The sequence below is a fragment of the Trichosurus vulpecula genome, chromosome 8, assembly GCF_011100635.1.
Source record: "Trichosurus vulpecula isolate mTriVul1 chromosome 8, mTriVul1.pri, whole genome shotgun sequence".
Lineage (NCBI taxonomy): Eukaryota > Metazoa > Chordata > Mammalia > Diprotodontia > Phalangeridae > Trichosurus > Trichosurus vulpecula.
Genome location: NC_050580.1, coordinates 73,565,948 through 73,582,044, shown reverse-complemented (window position 1 = coordinate 73,582,044; position 16,097 = coordinate 73,565,948). Strand labels below are relative to the sequence as shown.

The 16,097-nt window shown below is 40.1% G+C and overlaps 2 protein-coding genes across 2 annotated transcripts in view; both read left to right on the top strand.

The window, feature by feature from the left end:
* VSTM4 (V-set and transmembrane domain containing 4) overlaps nucleotides 1-16,097 on the top strand; it is a 104,515-nt gene that overhangs the window by 41,699 nt on the left and 46,719 nt on the right. Inside the window, exons 3-4 of the mRNA XM_036735512.1 lie at nucleotides 655-723; nucleotides 5,336-5,443. Coding sequence (XP_036591407.1) covers nucleotides 655-723; nucleotides 5,336-5,443 — 177 coding nt within the window. The remainder of the gene's footprint in view (nucleotides 1-654; nucleotides 724-5,335; nucleotides 5,444-16,097) is intronic.
* On the top strand, nucleotides 14,844-16,092 carry LOC118828689 (fructose-bisphosphate aldolase A-like). The gene has a single exon (XM_036735511.1). It carries the CDS (start codon nucleotides 14,869-14,871, stop codon nucleotides 15,961-15,963), a length of 1,095 nt encoding a protein of 364 aa, XP_036591406.1. The 5' UTR covers nucleotides 14,844-14,868; the 3' UTR covers nucleotides 15,964-16,092.

The following is a 16,097-nucleotide window of genomic DNA, read 5'->3' as shown; positions in this document are numbered from 1 at the left end:
CCTAATAGGTGGTGCTATTGAAAAGCAGAATGAATTCCCTTGAGAGGTAGTGTGTTCCCACTCACTGGAAGACTTGAAAGCAAAGGTTGGATGACCACTGGTGGAGCCTTTCATAGTGAAGGTTTTTTTTTTAGCATGTGTTAGACTTAATGACTTTTGAGGAATTCCTTGCAACTCTGAAACTCCCAAATACAGCTATTTAAATTTTGTAAAACATTTCATGGAACAGCTAGGTGGTGCAGAGGACAGAGCACCAGGCCTGGAGTCAGGAAGACTCATCTTCCTTAGTTCAAATCTGATCTCAGACACTTACTAGCTGTGTGACCCCGTGCAAGTCACTTAACCCTATAAAATGAGCTGGAGAAGGAAATGCCAAACCACTCCAATATCTTTGCCAAGAAAACCCCAAATGGGGTCACGAAGACTGAAATGACTGAACAACAATTATTTTAGTACATACTGAAAAAGAGAGGGTTTCTGCAAACATTAAGTCGGTATTTTTTCTGTTGGTGTTTCTGAGAGATTTTCAAGATGGGCTTAGATTTATTGTAGCTAACTATTGACTTCCCTTCCTGTTACCCTGGTAGAAGGCATCAGGGATATTCCTTTGGGTTCCACGTGCTTTTCATTAATCTTTCTTTTTTTTCTTTTTAGTGATTTCTCCCAAAGCATCAGATGATTCCACTTTTGAGAAAAAGAAAGAGACCTGGGCATTTTTTGAAGGTAAAGTATCAGTTACCCTTGCAATCAAATGCCACTAACCATGGGTAAGAAAGGGAGTCAGAAACCTAGGTTTTCTTTTTTATGATTGCAACCACATTCATCTTCCCCTTTGCCTTAAGATATCAGTTCAGTAGCAGTACCCAGATGGTGTGAAACAGTGTGTTTCAAACTTAGAGATGATGATGATAATAATGATGTGATGTTGAGATAGCATTTATATAGTGCCCGACTGCTAGATTACACAGTGGATAGAGGCCTGGATTTAGAGCCAGGAAGACCTGAGTTCAAATCTTGCCTCAGACACTTTTAGCTGTGTGACCTCTGACAAGTACGCTACTTAACCTCTTTAAGCCTCAGTTCTCTCATCCGTGAGGAGGGTGGACTCAAGGGCCTCTACTAGCCCTTCTAGCTCTAAATCTATGCCCCAGAACTCCAGTATGTTTGCCATGACCCTACTTTCTTTCAAAAGACTCTCACGGATTTCTAAAGAAATTTGAAGTTCAAAGGAACTTTCGGTTTGGAAATCACTGAGGTTGAATTAAAAAGCACAATGAATTATTATTATGAAACATGGCCGTAAGTGACCTACAAATGACTTCAATAGTAGAGAACCAATTCTTTTTATTTTTTGCATTTGCAATGGGTTTCAGCCTCTTTAGTCTGCCATATTTATACTTTTCAGGCACGGTGGATTGAGCTCCAGGCCTGGAGTTAGGAAGACTCATCTTTCTGAGTTCAAATCTGGCCTCAGACAAGCTGTGTGACCCTGGGCTAGTCTCTTAACCCTGTTTGCCTCAGTTTTCTCATCTGTAAAATGAGCTGGAGAAAGAAATGGCAAAACACCCCCGCATCTTTGCCAAGAAAACCCCAAATGGGGTCACAAAAAGTTGGAAATGCCTGAAAAATGACTTAACACACATACTCTTCTGAGCTATACCCTACTAATCAATTAATAAATAATAGCCTATTAATTAATTAATTAATAGTAAAGAAGAAAGGAAACAAGCATTGATTAAGTGTCTACTGTGTGCCAAGCAGTTTATAATTATTATCCCACTTGATCCTCCTAACAATTCTGGGAGGTATTATTCCCATTTTATAGCCGAGGGAACTGAGGCAAGCAGAGGTTAAGTGACTTGTCCAGGGTTACACAGCTAGTAAGTGTCCAAGGCTAGATTTGAATTTAAGTCTTCCTGACTCCAGGCCCAACACTATATAACCTAGCTGATAATATTATGTGTTACCTATAAATCCTGCTACCATAGTCCCTATCAAAAAACCATCAACCTTATGTTCTTTTCCCTACAAAGAGACTCAATGCCAATAGGAATTAAGGGCCTTTCAAATGAAAAAAAATCAAAATGTATGTATTGCTTAATATTTTAAAAATCAGTATTTTCAAAATGCTGGCTTATTAAAACTTATACAGTAGCAACTTATTTCTGTTATTGTAACCCAAGAAAAAACTTCTAGCAAAATCATTGCTGTAATTTTAACAAACTGGACTTCTTCAGGGCCCCTTAGCCCTTTTGTACTTGGACGGGAAAGCTAAGGGCTGCTGATGAATATCTCTCTCTCCTTCTGGAGCTTAGCTCAGCCGGATGTGAGCCTCTAGCACAGAGAGAGCTTTGTGAGACTTTTTGTTGGTGAGATGTCAGAGTCCTTTGGGATACTTCTCAAATATTTCACCCTGAGAGAGGTGATATTACAAGCTAGATAAGAAATCCGAGAAACACAGATAGATTCATTGATATACATGGAACTTGTCCAAGCAGCCGTGTTCTCCATTTTCAAATTCGAAATGTAGGGTATTGGCATTTTCTATATGAAGGCCACATTGCTGGAATTCTCATTCCTGGGTGGCAGCAAAACCTTGTCTCTTGATCTTTCCAAGTTGGCTTCTGTGAATGGTTAGAAACTGGGCTGGTGCCCTTTGGGTTAAAGAATGTATAGGTCACCAAGTTATAAAGCAGTCCTGAGGGACAAAATCTTTACCCCTTTGCCTAGAACAAGTGTTGCTGGGCAACAGAGTTTTTCCCCCTTCCTCCTGCCAACTAACTCCCTAAAGCACCTCAGCTCTGTTGGGGTGAAATGGGGCTGGGCTACTATCCCCTTGCCCTCCCGCCATTCATGCGTGAATCCATGTACAAAATTTCTAGGCCCAACATCTGCTTCAGGGAGGCCAATGATGGGTGGATATTTTCTGCATGGCTGTTTGCAATTGTGTTTTAAAATTACATTTGTGCCCTTTGAAAATTAATGACAAAGGACAGGGTAGTAAGTGGAGTCAGTGAATAAATGAGGTACTGAGCATTGGGGGTATGGCGGTAAGGATAGGAAAAGGAGAAAGAATTACTGATGTGATGGCAAATGTAATATTCTTTAAAGTTAACTCCAAAACGAGTTACTACAAAACTCCATTTAGACTGACTGCCCTGGCTAGTGAGAGACAAGCTCAGAAAACTCCATGGCCCCATTGGTTTGGAAGTTCAAGTATCTTACTAAATCCTACAGGAGTCATACAAGAAAACAAATGTTAAGACTAAAGGGTGGATAATAGTGTTAGAATACTGCCATTCTAATACTTTTTATAATAGCAATTTACTTTGGTATAATCCTTCGTGGGTTTTTAGGGTGTTTTACATGAATTAGCTCATCTGATATTCACAATGGGATTATGAAGAAGGTAGAGTAAATACTGTATCCCCATCTTAAAGTGGCACAGAAGAGTTAAATGATTTTCTTGCAAGGTCTAAGATCCAGGAAGTTCTGAATTCAGGTCTTCAGACTTCAGACTTTTCTCTACCCTACACTGCTGGGGGTCATGGTGGGTGGGGCAGTTGTTTGGTTTCTGACTTCCCTGAAAAAAATTGCCCGGGCTAGGAACAGAGCAAGAACTTTCAGCTGAACCCCAGAGCACTCTCAGTGAGTGTTCTCTGATTAATGGGCCCACACTCTATATTCTGGGCAAAGTGACAGCAGCCTAGCCCTATTCTGCTCCAACAGAGATGAACTGCTTTAGGGGAGCTGGTTGGCAACAAGAGAGAAAATAAATCTGTTGTCCAGCAACTGTTGTTCTGGGCAAAGGGTATAGATTCCCACTGCCACCCCCACCAGAGTGCTTTATAACATGGCGACCAAAACAGTCTTCTCTTGTGTTCACTGCCATCAGTTTCTTCCTGGCCCTAGGGTACTGAATTTCGCCTCACAACCTACACACTCTGACCTTGTCTACATGGTTCCAAAATAACTAGTTGAAAAGGGGACAATTTCATCAAATTGTCTATTTGACATTTCTTATCCAGGAAGGCCAAGTTGCTTGGCTGAATTGAACTAGCTTTATAAAGCTTTGTTTTTAACTTTATCAAGTCAGATTACTTAGGACAAAGGAAGGACTGCCACTTCTCACCCAGGCTAGCCACATTAGGATCCTTGGCCTTGGGCTTGAAAAGGGAGCAAATATCCTCCATAGATAACGCGAGGGTTCCCACACCAAGAGAATCATGGAAATGAATAAGTTAATAAACCTCATTTTCCTTATCGGTCAAATGAGAGGTTTGGACTACATGATCTCTGATGTCCTTCCCACCTCTAGGTCCTATGATCCTTCCTTCTTAAATCCTATGATAAAAGGCAAAGAGTATAAGAAGGCTTGGATTTTATTCTTGCCTTTGCTTCTTTGTGTGACTTTGGGCAAATCTCTAGTTTGAGGCATCTCTGTAGTAATGCTAGATGGCACAGTGCATAGAGCTCCAGGCCTAGAGTCAGGAAAACCGGAGTTCAATTCTGGACTCAGACACTTACTAGTTGTGTGGCCCTGGGCAAGTCACTGACTCTATTTTGCTCAGTTTCCCCATCTGTAAAATGAGTTGGAGAAGGAAATAGCAAACCACTCCAGTATCTCTGCCAAAATAGAATCACAAAGATTCAGACATGACTAAGCGACTAAACAATATTTTATGTATAAATAATATACACTTATTCTAATTATATATAATAACTATATGATTGGCAGGAATATATACACATTTTATATATTGCATATACATATACATAGATATGTTATACATTTAAAGCTTAAAACTACTCTAGGAATTTCAGGAATACACCCACACACACACACACACACACACACACATAGAGACACACATAAACAACATATAGACACATGGATATGGTACCCTAAAAATCTTTGGGTAATTTTAAGCTTTAAATATTTTATGTATATATATATTTATGTGTGTGTGTTTATATTTATACACACATCTACATATGTAATAAATGTATACATATGTGTTCGTGTATGTATATATACACATATTTAAAGTTTAAAACTACTGTAAGATATATGTAATATATATGTGTGTGTCTGTGTGTGTATATGTCTGTGCGTGTTGTTGTTGTTGTTGTTTTCTCTTGTTCTCAAAGAGGACCAAATAACAATCTGTGAGTATGGGTGTATATACACACAAATATAGACGCATACATACACACATACACACACTTTTTGATATTTTATTCAGAAACTTTGAAGTTGAGATTTCCCTCACTGGGAGATGGTGTCCCTTAACCTCCTCAGCCTCCTCAAGACCTCTTTGTCACATCTTTTCAGATCTCTACATGTATGCTGTCCTTGTGTGCTGTATTGGGATTCTCAGCGTCCTTCTCTTCACATTGATCATTCTCTGCCAGTCTCTGCTTAACAAGAGGAAATCAAGAGGTAATGACCATCAAACGATCTCTTCTGTCTGTGGAGTGGAAGCGTTGGGTTTGTAACTGGACCTTGTAAAGTCCAGAAAGGCAGGTGATGTCACGTTGCCTCTTGGTAAAATACAGCTCTGTTTAAAAACCCATAGTGATTCAGCAGTAACTTTATCTCTCAGTAGGCTGACTAGTGATGGAAGTAGAATTTGAGGCTGAGACTGCTTCTCATCCTTTTGATTTCCAAGGGAAAATGTGGATACAGTTGAACACTGACCGCCTCCATCTTTTTCAGACTTCCTTCCTTCCTTGGCTTCTCAGTCAGTCAGTCAATAAACATTTATTAAGAGCTTACTGTGTACTAGTTATAGGGCTAAGCACTGGAAATACTAAGAAAGACAAAAATATGCCCCTGCCTTCAGGAAGCTCACATTCTGATGAGGGATAGGGGGAAATGAACATGAAAATAACAATTTATGTACAAAATACATAGAATGTTATTGGAAGATAATGTTGGAGGAAAGGCACTAGTATTGAGGAAGGAGGGGAGATCAGGAAATGTCTCTTGTAGGAGGTGGTATTTGGGCTCAGTCTTGAAGAAGGCCAGGGAAGCCAGAGATGGAGGCGAAGAGGGAGGACATTACAAGCATGGCGGTGCAGCCAGTGAGGACATGGAGGGCTGTGTTTGAGAAGCACCAAGCAGACCCTCGTTTCTTGTGTGACTCTACTAGCCTGGGTCTCCTCTTGCATCTCTGGTGGCTCCTTTCCTTCCTTTTTGGCTGCCTTCTCATCATTACCTTCCCCCTAAGTGTGGCTACCACCTTGAGCTCTGTACTTCGCCTTCTGCTCCTCTCTCTCTATGGTATTTCCTTTGGCAATTTTCTCTACTCCTGCAGTATCTAATACCATGTTTATGTTGGTGGCTCCTTTTCAGACTCCAGGCCCATTGATCCCAATTTCTTGACCAATAATTTTTTAGCACTTTTACCTATTTATCTTGTAAGGTTCTCAAATTGAATATGACTGAACCCCACACCCCCAAACCACAACAACGACAACAACACGAAGCCTTATTATCTTCCCTTAAAAATAACTATTCCACCTGATAGCTATTTCTGTTTACTTTTATCATGATTCATATTCAGAAATTCAGAATCCACTTTGTCTTCTTTCTCTTACCCTCAATATAATGTCACTAAGTCCTATTAATTATTGCATTAATTTTTCTATCACCTCCGCCACATGAGTTTCAAGTCCTTATTAATCTGTTCCAGACAAATTATATGATATGCCATTTTAAGGATAAGTGTTGCCTTGGATCACTTTTATTACTTTGCTCCTATTCTAGTAGAAATGCTCTTGCCCACCCATCTCTTCCTACAAAATTGTATTCATCCGTGGAGGACCCAGATAAAATGCCTTCTTTTCTGTGACCATCATCTCTGCCCTGATCACGTCATCAGAGGTTTCATCCTCTGAACCCCTCAGTGACCTTGGTTAGCTTATTGGCCTTTATAGGATCCAAGATTTAACTGGAAGGAAACTTAGAAGTCACTTAGTCTAACCCATTCATTTTACGTATAATAAAACTGAAATCCAGAGAAGAAACTTGGTCAAGATGTGAGATTTGAACCCAGGTCATCTAGCTCCATATTCGTTGCTTTTTTACTGCTTAGTATCCTACTTATGTGTTTGTGTGTCTCAAGCCTTATATTATAAGCTTCTTAAGAGTGAGGGGCATCATTTCTCCATATTTGCATCTTCCTTAGCATTTAGTATAGCTCCCAGTACACTAAGGGGCACCTGATATCTATTAATCAAAGGAATAAATGACCAAAGGATCCTGGGATTGAAGATTTAGAGATAAAAGGGATGTAGAAGGTCATCTGGCCCAACTCATTCATTTTTCAGAGGCATTAATAAATAATGAATGATTAGCACAGTGCCTCACACATAGTAGGTACTCAATAAATGTTTATTAATTGATTGATTTCCTTTCTGCTTTTCTCTGATGCTAAAGCTGTTTTATTGTCATAGTTGGAGCTCTTAAGAGGAATGCATACCAGGCACAATTTGGTCTTGGACACCCTCAGACTGTCCAATGAGAGTTAAATGGGATCTCAGCAGCAGAGAAGGTGGTGGATGGGGTAGTATGGGCCTATTGAGCCCCACAACTTTTCCTTACCTGAGGGCTCAAAACCCAGAAAAGAGGTTGTCAGGTGCACTTGACTTTGTATCTAACAGCATCAGCTCTTGGGGTGCCACCATTTCTGCCCAAACCTGCCCAGAATGAACCTACTTGAAAATATAAACTGCAGATAGCATCCATTGCTCAAAAGCAATTCCAACTCACTTTTCTTGGTCCAACTTCACCAAGCATATGATGTGTCTCTTTGCTCCCTCTTCATAGCAATGGCACAGCATGATTCAGAAATAGTCTCTTCCCTTCTAAAGCTTTTATTTTTCTTAAGAGATTTTCACTCAGCTGTTACTCATTTTGGACTTGGCATTCCGCTCTGCCTTCTTGTTCTCTGCTGGTTTGAACTGCATGGAGGCAATGTTTTTTTCTTATTCATTTATACCTATAAATTGAAGGGCACTTCCAACATTGAATAACTAGAGTAACTTCATAAAGAGCTAATATTTGGTACCAATGTTGAATTTCCCAACAGACGATAAGGTATAGTGCTCGAAGTCCTACTTCATTCCATGGTACTCAGGATCTTGTAATTTTCCAAGCTACCATCATGGGGACCAGAAGCAGAAGAGAGTACACACTGCACTGATGTGTTGCAATTCAACTTCCTTTGAAAAATTGACCCAATTAGAAGTTTTTTGTTTGTTTCTTTTTTTGGTAGACAATACTCAACCAAAATGGGATTCAAAGGTCATTGTATTTGAGTGCATAAGCAGAAAAATCACACCTACAAATACCCATTGTAGGTATTTAATAAATACATATATTTTTTGAAATCAATAAATGAATGAAAAAGCATTTGTTAAGCGCTTACTATGTGCCCTCTCCTAATTAGTAGTGAAACAAGTATAAAAAGATTGTCTCTGCCCTCAAGGCATTTGAATTAGAATAGTATGTTCGTGTATATTATGGTACCTAAGGAGAATTCCTAAGTTGTCAATCCAAATCAATAACATTTATTAAATGCCTACCATGTGGTGCTGGTGAAAAATGCAAATTCTAGGTTCTATTAGTAATATATACAGATTAAGGGAATACGTCTTTCAAAGGCCATTTCCAGTAAGGCAGAGAGCTTTTAATCTGTGCTGGTGAGTGGGGCACCATATTGATGAAATCATGGGTTCTTAAAGTAAAGTGAAGGAATTAGGAATAATTCGGTTGAGACCACTTGACTTCTCGATTAAAAAAGTAAGTAGAACATATGCTCTAAGCTAACACCTCGTCACAGATGTATGTTTGATTAATTAGGACTTGGTATATTCTCAAATGCATTTGGCAAGCACATTATGTTCCAAAAATTGATAAGCTTGGACCTCAAAATAATTTCCCTTTAAAAAGTGTTTTAAATAGTGGGTAGTATCCCAGGTTAGCCCACGAAGACCTACTATGTGTCAAATGTGGCTGGAAATCATACATTTACAATGAGAAATAGTAAAAAACAATATCATTGCAACACTCAAATAATCAAATGGATATGGAATCTCCTACATGAAGGAGTATTCCCTCCAGTGATACAGAATCCAATCCATTTGCATGTGTCGGGTACTGCAATATTAGTAATTAGATATAAATGGAAAGCATTAAAATTCAGGGATTTAGAACAGATGAGTTATAAAATTCTTTCTAGCCTTGAGTCTATGTTCTTATTAACAAGAAATAGGTATTCTGTTTATTCGATCTTTAATTCCAATGTTTAATGATAAGCAGGTTTAATGGGTGGAAGATGAGTAGGTAAGTAAGACTTGTGGAGATGCTGAGGGGACTTTCAAGGGCCTTAGCAGTTGATGATACTCATTTCAAAACATTCCACTTCCTCTGCCTTGAAACTATTCATACTTATTAGCCAATATTAGGATTTGAGAGGGGGGGGATTGGTGTTTAGGCTCACATATGGAATGAAGAGAAGGTGGGAGGAAGAGAAATGTTCCAGTGTAAGGTAGCATGGAGAAATGGTCCTAGCTCCATCATATCTCTCGCTCTCCTCTATCTCTTCTCCATTCACACAGTAACTGACACTACCCTAGCTGAGGGCCTCATGGCCTATTACCTAGACTGTTGCATGTCTTCTAATTGGACTCGTCAAATTCCAGGCATTCCTTTCTCCGATTCATCCTCCATATAAGAGCCAAAATCATCTTCCTAAAGCACAAGAACAACCAGGTAGTTGTCTTGCTCAAGAACTTGAGGTAGCTCTCTATTATTGTTAAGATAAAAAAGACTTCCTCAGATAGACATTGACAGTCTTTCAGAGTCTTGGATTCATCCTCCCTTTTCAGATTTATTATATGTTATTCCCTCTATGTGTCAGATTTGCTTTTACCCCAAACTTATTGTTCCATAGCCCGCCTCCATGCCATTGTGTCCAGTTATCTTCTCTGTCTAGCATACATTCTTCCCCATCTCCTACCCCTACTTCTGCCTCTTAGAATCCCAAGCTTCCTTCTAGGCTTAGATCAAATTCTTCCTCCAATGGGACATATTTCCTGTTCCAATGGTGCTGTCTCCATTCTCTTTAAGTGATCATGTGTATGAATATCTGTTTCTTATTTTACTCCTCTCCCCAGTAAAATATAAGCACCTTGAGGTCAGAGTCAGTTCTCCATTTTATCTTTCCATCCTCAGAAACTTGTACAGAGAAGTCACTTCTTAAATGTTGATTAGATACAGGGTTGTGAGTTATCTCTAGCAGTGTTTGTTCTTGGGGATCCTTTTATACCTACCACTCTCTAAGAATAGAACTTTGCCAACTATCTAGATTAATGTTTAGCTGTGAAGGTCTGGGGTAGGATGTAGGGTGGGGCTGGGGCCAGGTGAGGTCAGGCTGGCAGGTGTCAGTAATGAATATTCGGGGTGGAGGATTAGATTGAGTGATTAGTCAGGCAGTCCATAGTTGAGATCAGGAAACCCAGACAGAGAATGGAAGAGGGGATGGTTAGATGGGTCAGTGTAGCAGTCTTGACCAGGACTCTACCAATAGAACGTCAGTTCTTTAAGTGCTACGACCATTCACTGATTCATTTTTGTCTCTGTAATCCCAGTACATAGCACAATGCCTGGCACTATAGATACTTAATAAGGTCTTATTGGTTGATTAGAACAAATAGGATGAGCAAGAAAGGTTACAGATGGGGAGCTAAGATTAAGCACGTAGCAGAACAGGTAGGTACATGCTAAAGTGGCCATACAGAGATGGCCAGAGAAGCCAATAATAGCTGGCCTTAAGCTAGACACCATAGCTAGGATAGCTCCCAGAGAGATGGACTATGCCCATGGAAGTTTCCTACCAAGTACTACCCTTTTATATGAAATGTTTCACTTTTCCTGGGCAATTTTGACTTGACTTGACTTGGCTTGACTTGACAGATTTAGTCTACCCTGTACTTAAAACAACTGTTAGTTGGGGTGGTGGAGGGAGAAATATGGATCCAGTGGGCCTTTGGCAGCTAGGTGGAACAATGTGGGACTTAGAATCAGGAAGACCTGAGATCGAATTCTTCCTGAGTCGCTCATTAGCTGTGTGAACTTGAGCAATTCATTCAATCTCTGTGTGGCTCAGTTTCCCCGTCTGTAAAATGGAGATAATAATAGCAAGATTACTGAGTTAGTGAAAAGCACTTTGCAAACCTTAAAGCGCTATATAAATGCTATGTATTATTATTTTCCCTTTAGCCTAGGAGTCTTCTAAGTCTTGTCTTGGAAAGTGGTGCTATATATTCTGAGCAGGTGGGGGACTCCATTAGGACCTGGATGAACATAGAATTGCCTGTGTCTTTGTGATTGTCACTATTTAATTCATCCCTAAGAGCTTGAGTCTGTGTAGAAGGATATTTTCCTGGCACCTTGAAACATTGCTCATAGTTTGGGAAATAGAAGAGAACCCAGTTTTGATTTTTACCAACTATGTTGATATTGACGAATACCAATGGAAGTCAGTGTTTACCCCTCAATCCCATCTGCTCAAATCCTTCTTGGCAGTTCTGTCTGAACAGGCTGTTATAGTGGTTATGCCTGCTCTTGGCCAAATCAACCAGTGTGAGAAGAGGCCAAGGCAAGTCCAAGTCCAAGCCCAAAGTACCAGCACGTTTCTTTCTGTAGACTCCTTTTTTATGTTTTTATTCAAAAACTATTTTAACTTTGTTTTTTAGATACCTTATTTTAAAGGGTAGATTTTTTTAATGGAACACACCTGTTGGTTTGCCAAGCAAAAACATGCTATTTAATTTCTTTCCAGTGCAATAAAGCTTGTTGTGTTCTTTCTTGAGTGCCAATAATTCCAGGATCTCCTCATTATGGGTTAATGGGTTTTGCAACTATGAGTCACCTTGGAAAATACAAAACATTGTGGCCAGCATGCTTCCATGATTTATTCCTAAAGTTTTCCCAAGCAAGTTGTCTTCGAAAGAAGACTTCAGTTTGGATCCTAATAAAATACAGACTCGCCTGTTTATTGTGGTTGCAGCCATCCCATGCAAAATATTTCAGCATTTCATCTTTTTCCCCCTTGTGGTAGAGTGGGAATTCAACAAATAGAGGGACTAACAATTTTTTTTTCGTGTAAAACATTTCCATATTAGTCATTTTGTGCAAGAAGACTCAAATAAAAGAAAAAGAAAGTAAAAAATAGTATGCTTTAGTCTTTATTCAAACAATATCAGTTCTTTCTCTGGAGGTGGATAGCATGCTTCTTCATGACTCTTTTGGGATTTTCTTGGATCATTGTATGGCTGAGAATAGCTAAGTCATTTGCAGTGCTCCATCAAACAGTATTGCTGTTATTGTGCATAAAGTTTTCCTGGTTCTGTTCACTTCACTATGCATCCGTTCATATAAGTCTTTCCAGGTTTTTCTGAAATCATCCTGTTTGTCATTTCTTATAGAACAATAATATTCCATTGCAATCATATACCATAGCTTGTTTAGCCATTCCCCAATTGATGGGCATCCCTTTGATTTCTAATTCTTAGGAACCACAAAAGGGCCACTATGAGTATTTTCTAACGATTTCAAAACCTCATCTCTCAATATTAGATAAGGATTCGAATTCTCTTAACCAAGAGGTGCTGGATTGCAATGGTTGACTCTTGGTAAGAGTCTCAGGAGAGACTCATAGACTCAAAGAAACCTGAGACTGGTGTTTTACTGTTATATTCAGTGTTCAGCTGGCATTAGGGTAGAAAGAATATTGAAATATAGATAGTCAGGCTAGTTCTCCTGCTGAGAGAAACTGAGTGACAAAGAGGAAGAAACTTGATCAGCCAGCAAGTATTTAATAGGCACCTACCATGTACCAAGCTCTGGGGATTTAAATAGAAAACTGAGATAATCCCTTCCTTCAAGGATCATTTTATTTGGTAAGATGAGTCATTTTAAAGGTTATTCATACAATGCTGGGTAATGTTGCTCTTGGTAGGAATAAATTTATTTTTCTTTTTTGTTTCAGACCTGTGATTTTGTGGACATGAAATTCTATGGAAACTCCATTACTGATTTTTAATTTAGCAACTCCTCTATAATTTTATAGTCTTATTGAGTTTCCCAAGGGACTAAGAGGTCAAAGGACTTTTCCCTACTCACTTAGTTAGTCACTGTCAGAGGCAGATCTTGAATTTGGGTCTTCTTGAATTTAAGGCAAACCCTCTATCCATTCCTCTAGGCTGCTGCTCAGTAAAAAAAAGCTAGCTAGCAAAACGGGACTCTTCTCCCTCTCTGCAACTTAATTGTAAACTTCTTATTGCACAGTTAGACCAGAGGAGCCTCAGCAGAGGTGAGGTTTTTGGAGAAGTGTCCACTTGAATACCTACAGCAGCTTAAACAACAAGTACCAGGGCCAAGAAATGAGGGAGCCTAGAAAAAGAATTCATTCAACATATGTGGACTGTGTACTCATTTGCAAGCCACTATACTAAGCATGGGATGTCCCTCTGAGATGTCTAGAAGGATGGTTTTAACAGTATTGTGTATTTATATATGTATATGCATATACATTTGTATACACACATAAATATATGTATATGTATGTACATTCATAATACAATATATGTGTGTATGTGTATATTATCTCCCTAGTACAGGCTTTGTCTCTGAATTGACTTCGATTCAATTGAATCCTCCTTTTAAGTGGTCTTAATGACTGAATGTTGATTGTGTAATCAGTCAGCCAAGAAGATAATCTAATTGATTTGTTAAACTATTTGTATGGACATAGCAGATACAAGTATTTGTTTGTTGAGTTTTTTTTTCCAGTCCTGTCTGACTCTTCATGACCCCATTTGGGATTTTCTTGGCAAAGATTGGAGGGGTTTAGCATTTCTTTCTCTAGTTCATTTTTCAGATGAGGAAACTGAGGCAAATAGAATTAAGTGACTTGCCCAGAGTCACACAGCTAGTAAACATCTGAGGCCAATTTTGAACTCAGGAAGATGAGCATTCCCAACTTCAGGCCTGGTGCTCTATCAACTTCACAACTTACCTGCCCCCAAGGTATTTGTACAAAGAAATATATGGCTTGCTACTTTTTATTGTCTAGAGGAGGTCAAATTGGGTCTCTGATCTAAGCAAATAGGATAAAGGAAGTGATTTTTCCAACTGGCTTCACTACTTTCTTGTTTTATTATCCAGATTGAATTTTACAGTCAGTCCATTCTAACTTATCAAGATTAAGAGTCTAACAGAGTCATCCTGCATGCCAACTATCCCTCCCAACTTTGTGTCAATTTTGTGGGCTGGCAAACAACAACTTTAACAACTATACCATTCATGACTTTATCTAAGTCATTAATAAAATTAATAATTTGTTATTATTTATGTTTTTGGAAGAAAGAATCATGGATTTAGAATTGGAAGGGAATTTAGGAATCACCTCATCACAGAAACAAGTGTCACAGAAACTCAGAGATGGGAAGGAACTCAGAGCCATCTACTCTAATCCTGACTAGTACAAGAATCTTCTATAACATTCCAACAAGTGGTCATTCAGCCTCTGTTTAAAGATATCAGTCATGAGAAACCTACTCAATCCTGAGGCAATTCATTCAACTTTTTCAATGGCTCCTTACCTTAAATCTAATTTTGTTTCTCAACAACCTCTGTGTATTGCTCTTATCTTCCCACTGGGGTCAGATGGAAGACTAATTCATCTTCCATAGGATAGCCTTTAAAATATTTAAAGACAGCTGTGGCAGAAGTTTGGTTCTCGACCATAAGCGGTCTGCTTTCCGCCGGAAACTACCAGCACAGCCAAGGAAAACATGCCTTACCAACACCCAGCGTTGACACCGGAGCAAAAGAAAGAACTGTCTGATATAGCTCACCGAATTGTTGCTCCGGGCAAGGGAATCTTGGTAGCAGATGAGTCTACCGGTAGCATTGCAAAGCGGCTGCAGTCCATTGGAACTGAGAACACAGAGGAAAATCGACGCCTCTATAGGCAGTTGCTTCTGACAGCAGGCGATCGCGTGAACAACTGTATTGGAGGTGTTATCCTTTTCCAAGAGACACTCTACCAGAAAGCCGATGATGGTCGTCCTTTCCCCAAAGTCATAAAGGCAAAGGGTGGCATTGTGGGCATCAAGGTGGACAAAGGTGTACTGCCCCTGGCAGGGACCAATGGCGAGACTACCACCCAAGGTCTGGATGGGCTGAGTGAGCACTGTGCCCAGTATAAGAAGGATGGAGCTGACTTTGCCAAGTGGCGTTGTCTACTGAAGTTTGGGGATAATATGCCTTCTCCACTTGCCATCATGGAGAATGCCAATGTGCTGGCCCGACATGCCAGCATTTGCCAGCAGAATGGCATCGTCCCCATCGTGGAGCCAGAAATTCTCCCTGATGGAGAACATGATCTGAAGCGTTGTCAGTATGTCACTGAGAAGGTCCCGGCTGCTGTCTACAAAGCTCCGAATGACCACCATATCTATCTGGAAGGGACCTCGCTGAAGCCTAACATGGTCACCCCTGGCCATGCTTGTATCCAGAAGTATTCACATGAGGAGATCGCAATGGCAACTGTAACTGCCCTTCGCCGGACTGTGCCTCCTGCAGTCACCGGTATCACCTTTCTTTCTGGGGGTCAGAGTAAAGAAGATGCTTCCATCAATCTGAATGCCATCAATACCTGCCCCTTGCATAAGCCATGGGCCCTGACCTTCTCTTATGGCCGAGCCCTGCAGGCATCTGCCCTTAAGACCTGGGGTGGAAAGAAAGAAAATGTCAAGGCTGCCCAAGAGGAATATATTAAGCGGGCCACGGCTAACAGCCAAGCTGCTCAAGGAAAGTATACTCCAAGTGGAAAGTCAGGAGATGCAGCCAGTGAGTCTCTCTTTGTCTCTAACCATGCCTACTAACTTAAGTCAAGGCCTTCCACCTGGGTATGCCCTAACACTCCAGGCCATCCCTCACAGTCCAGGAAGAGGCTGAGATCCCAGAGCTTTGTGCTGACCTCTCCCATCACTCCCAACTTGTGTGGTATTGTTGCTCT

What these genes read in the sequence shown, in the direction of transcription:
- LOC118828689 (XM_036735511.1), top strand. Translation starts at nt 14,869, where the DNA reads ATGCCTTACCAACACCCAGCGTTGACACCGGAGCAAAAGAAAGAACTG.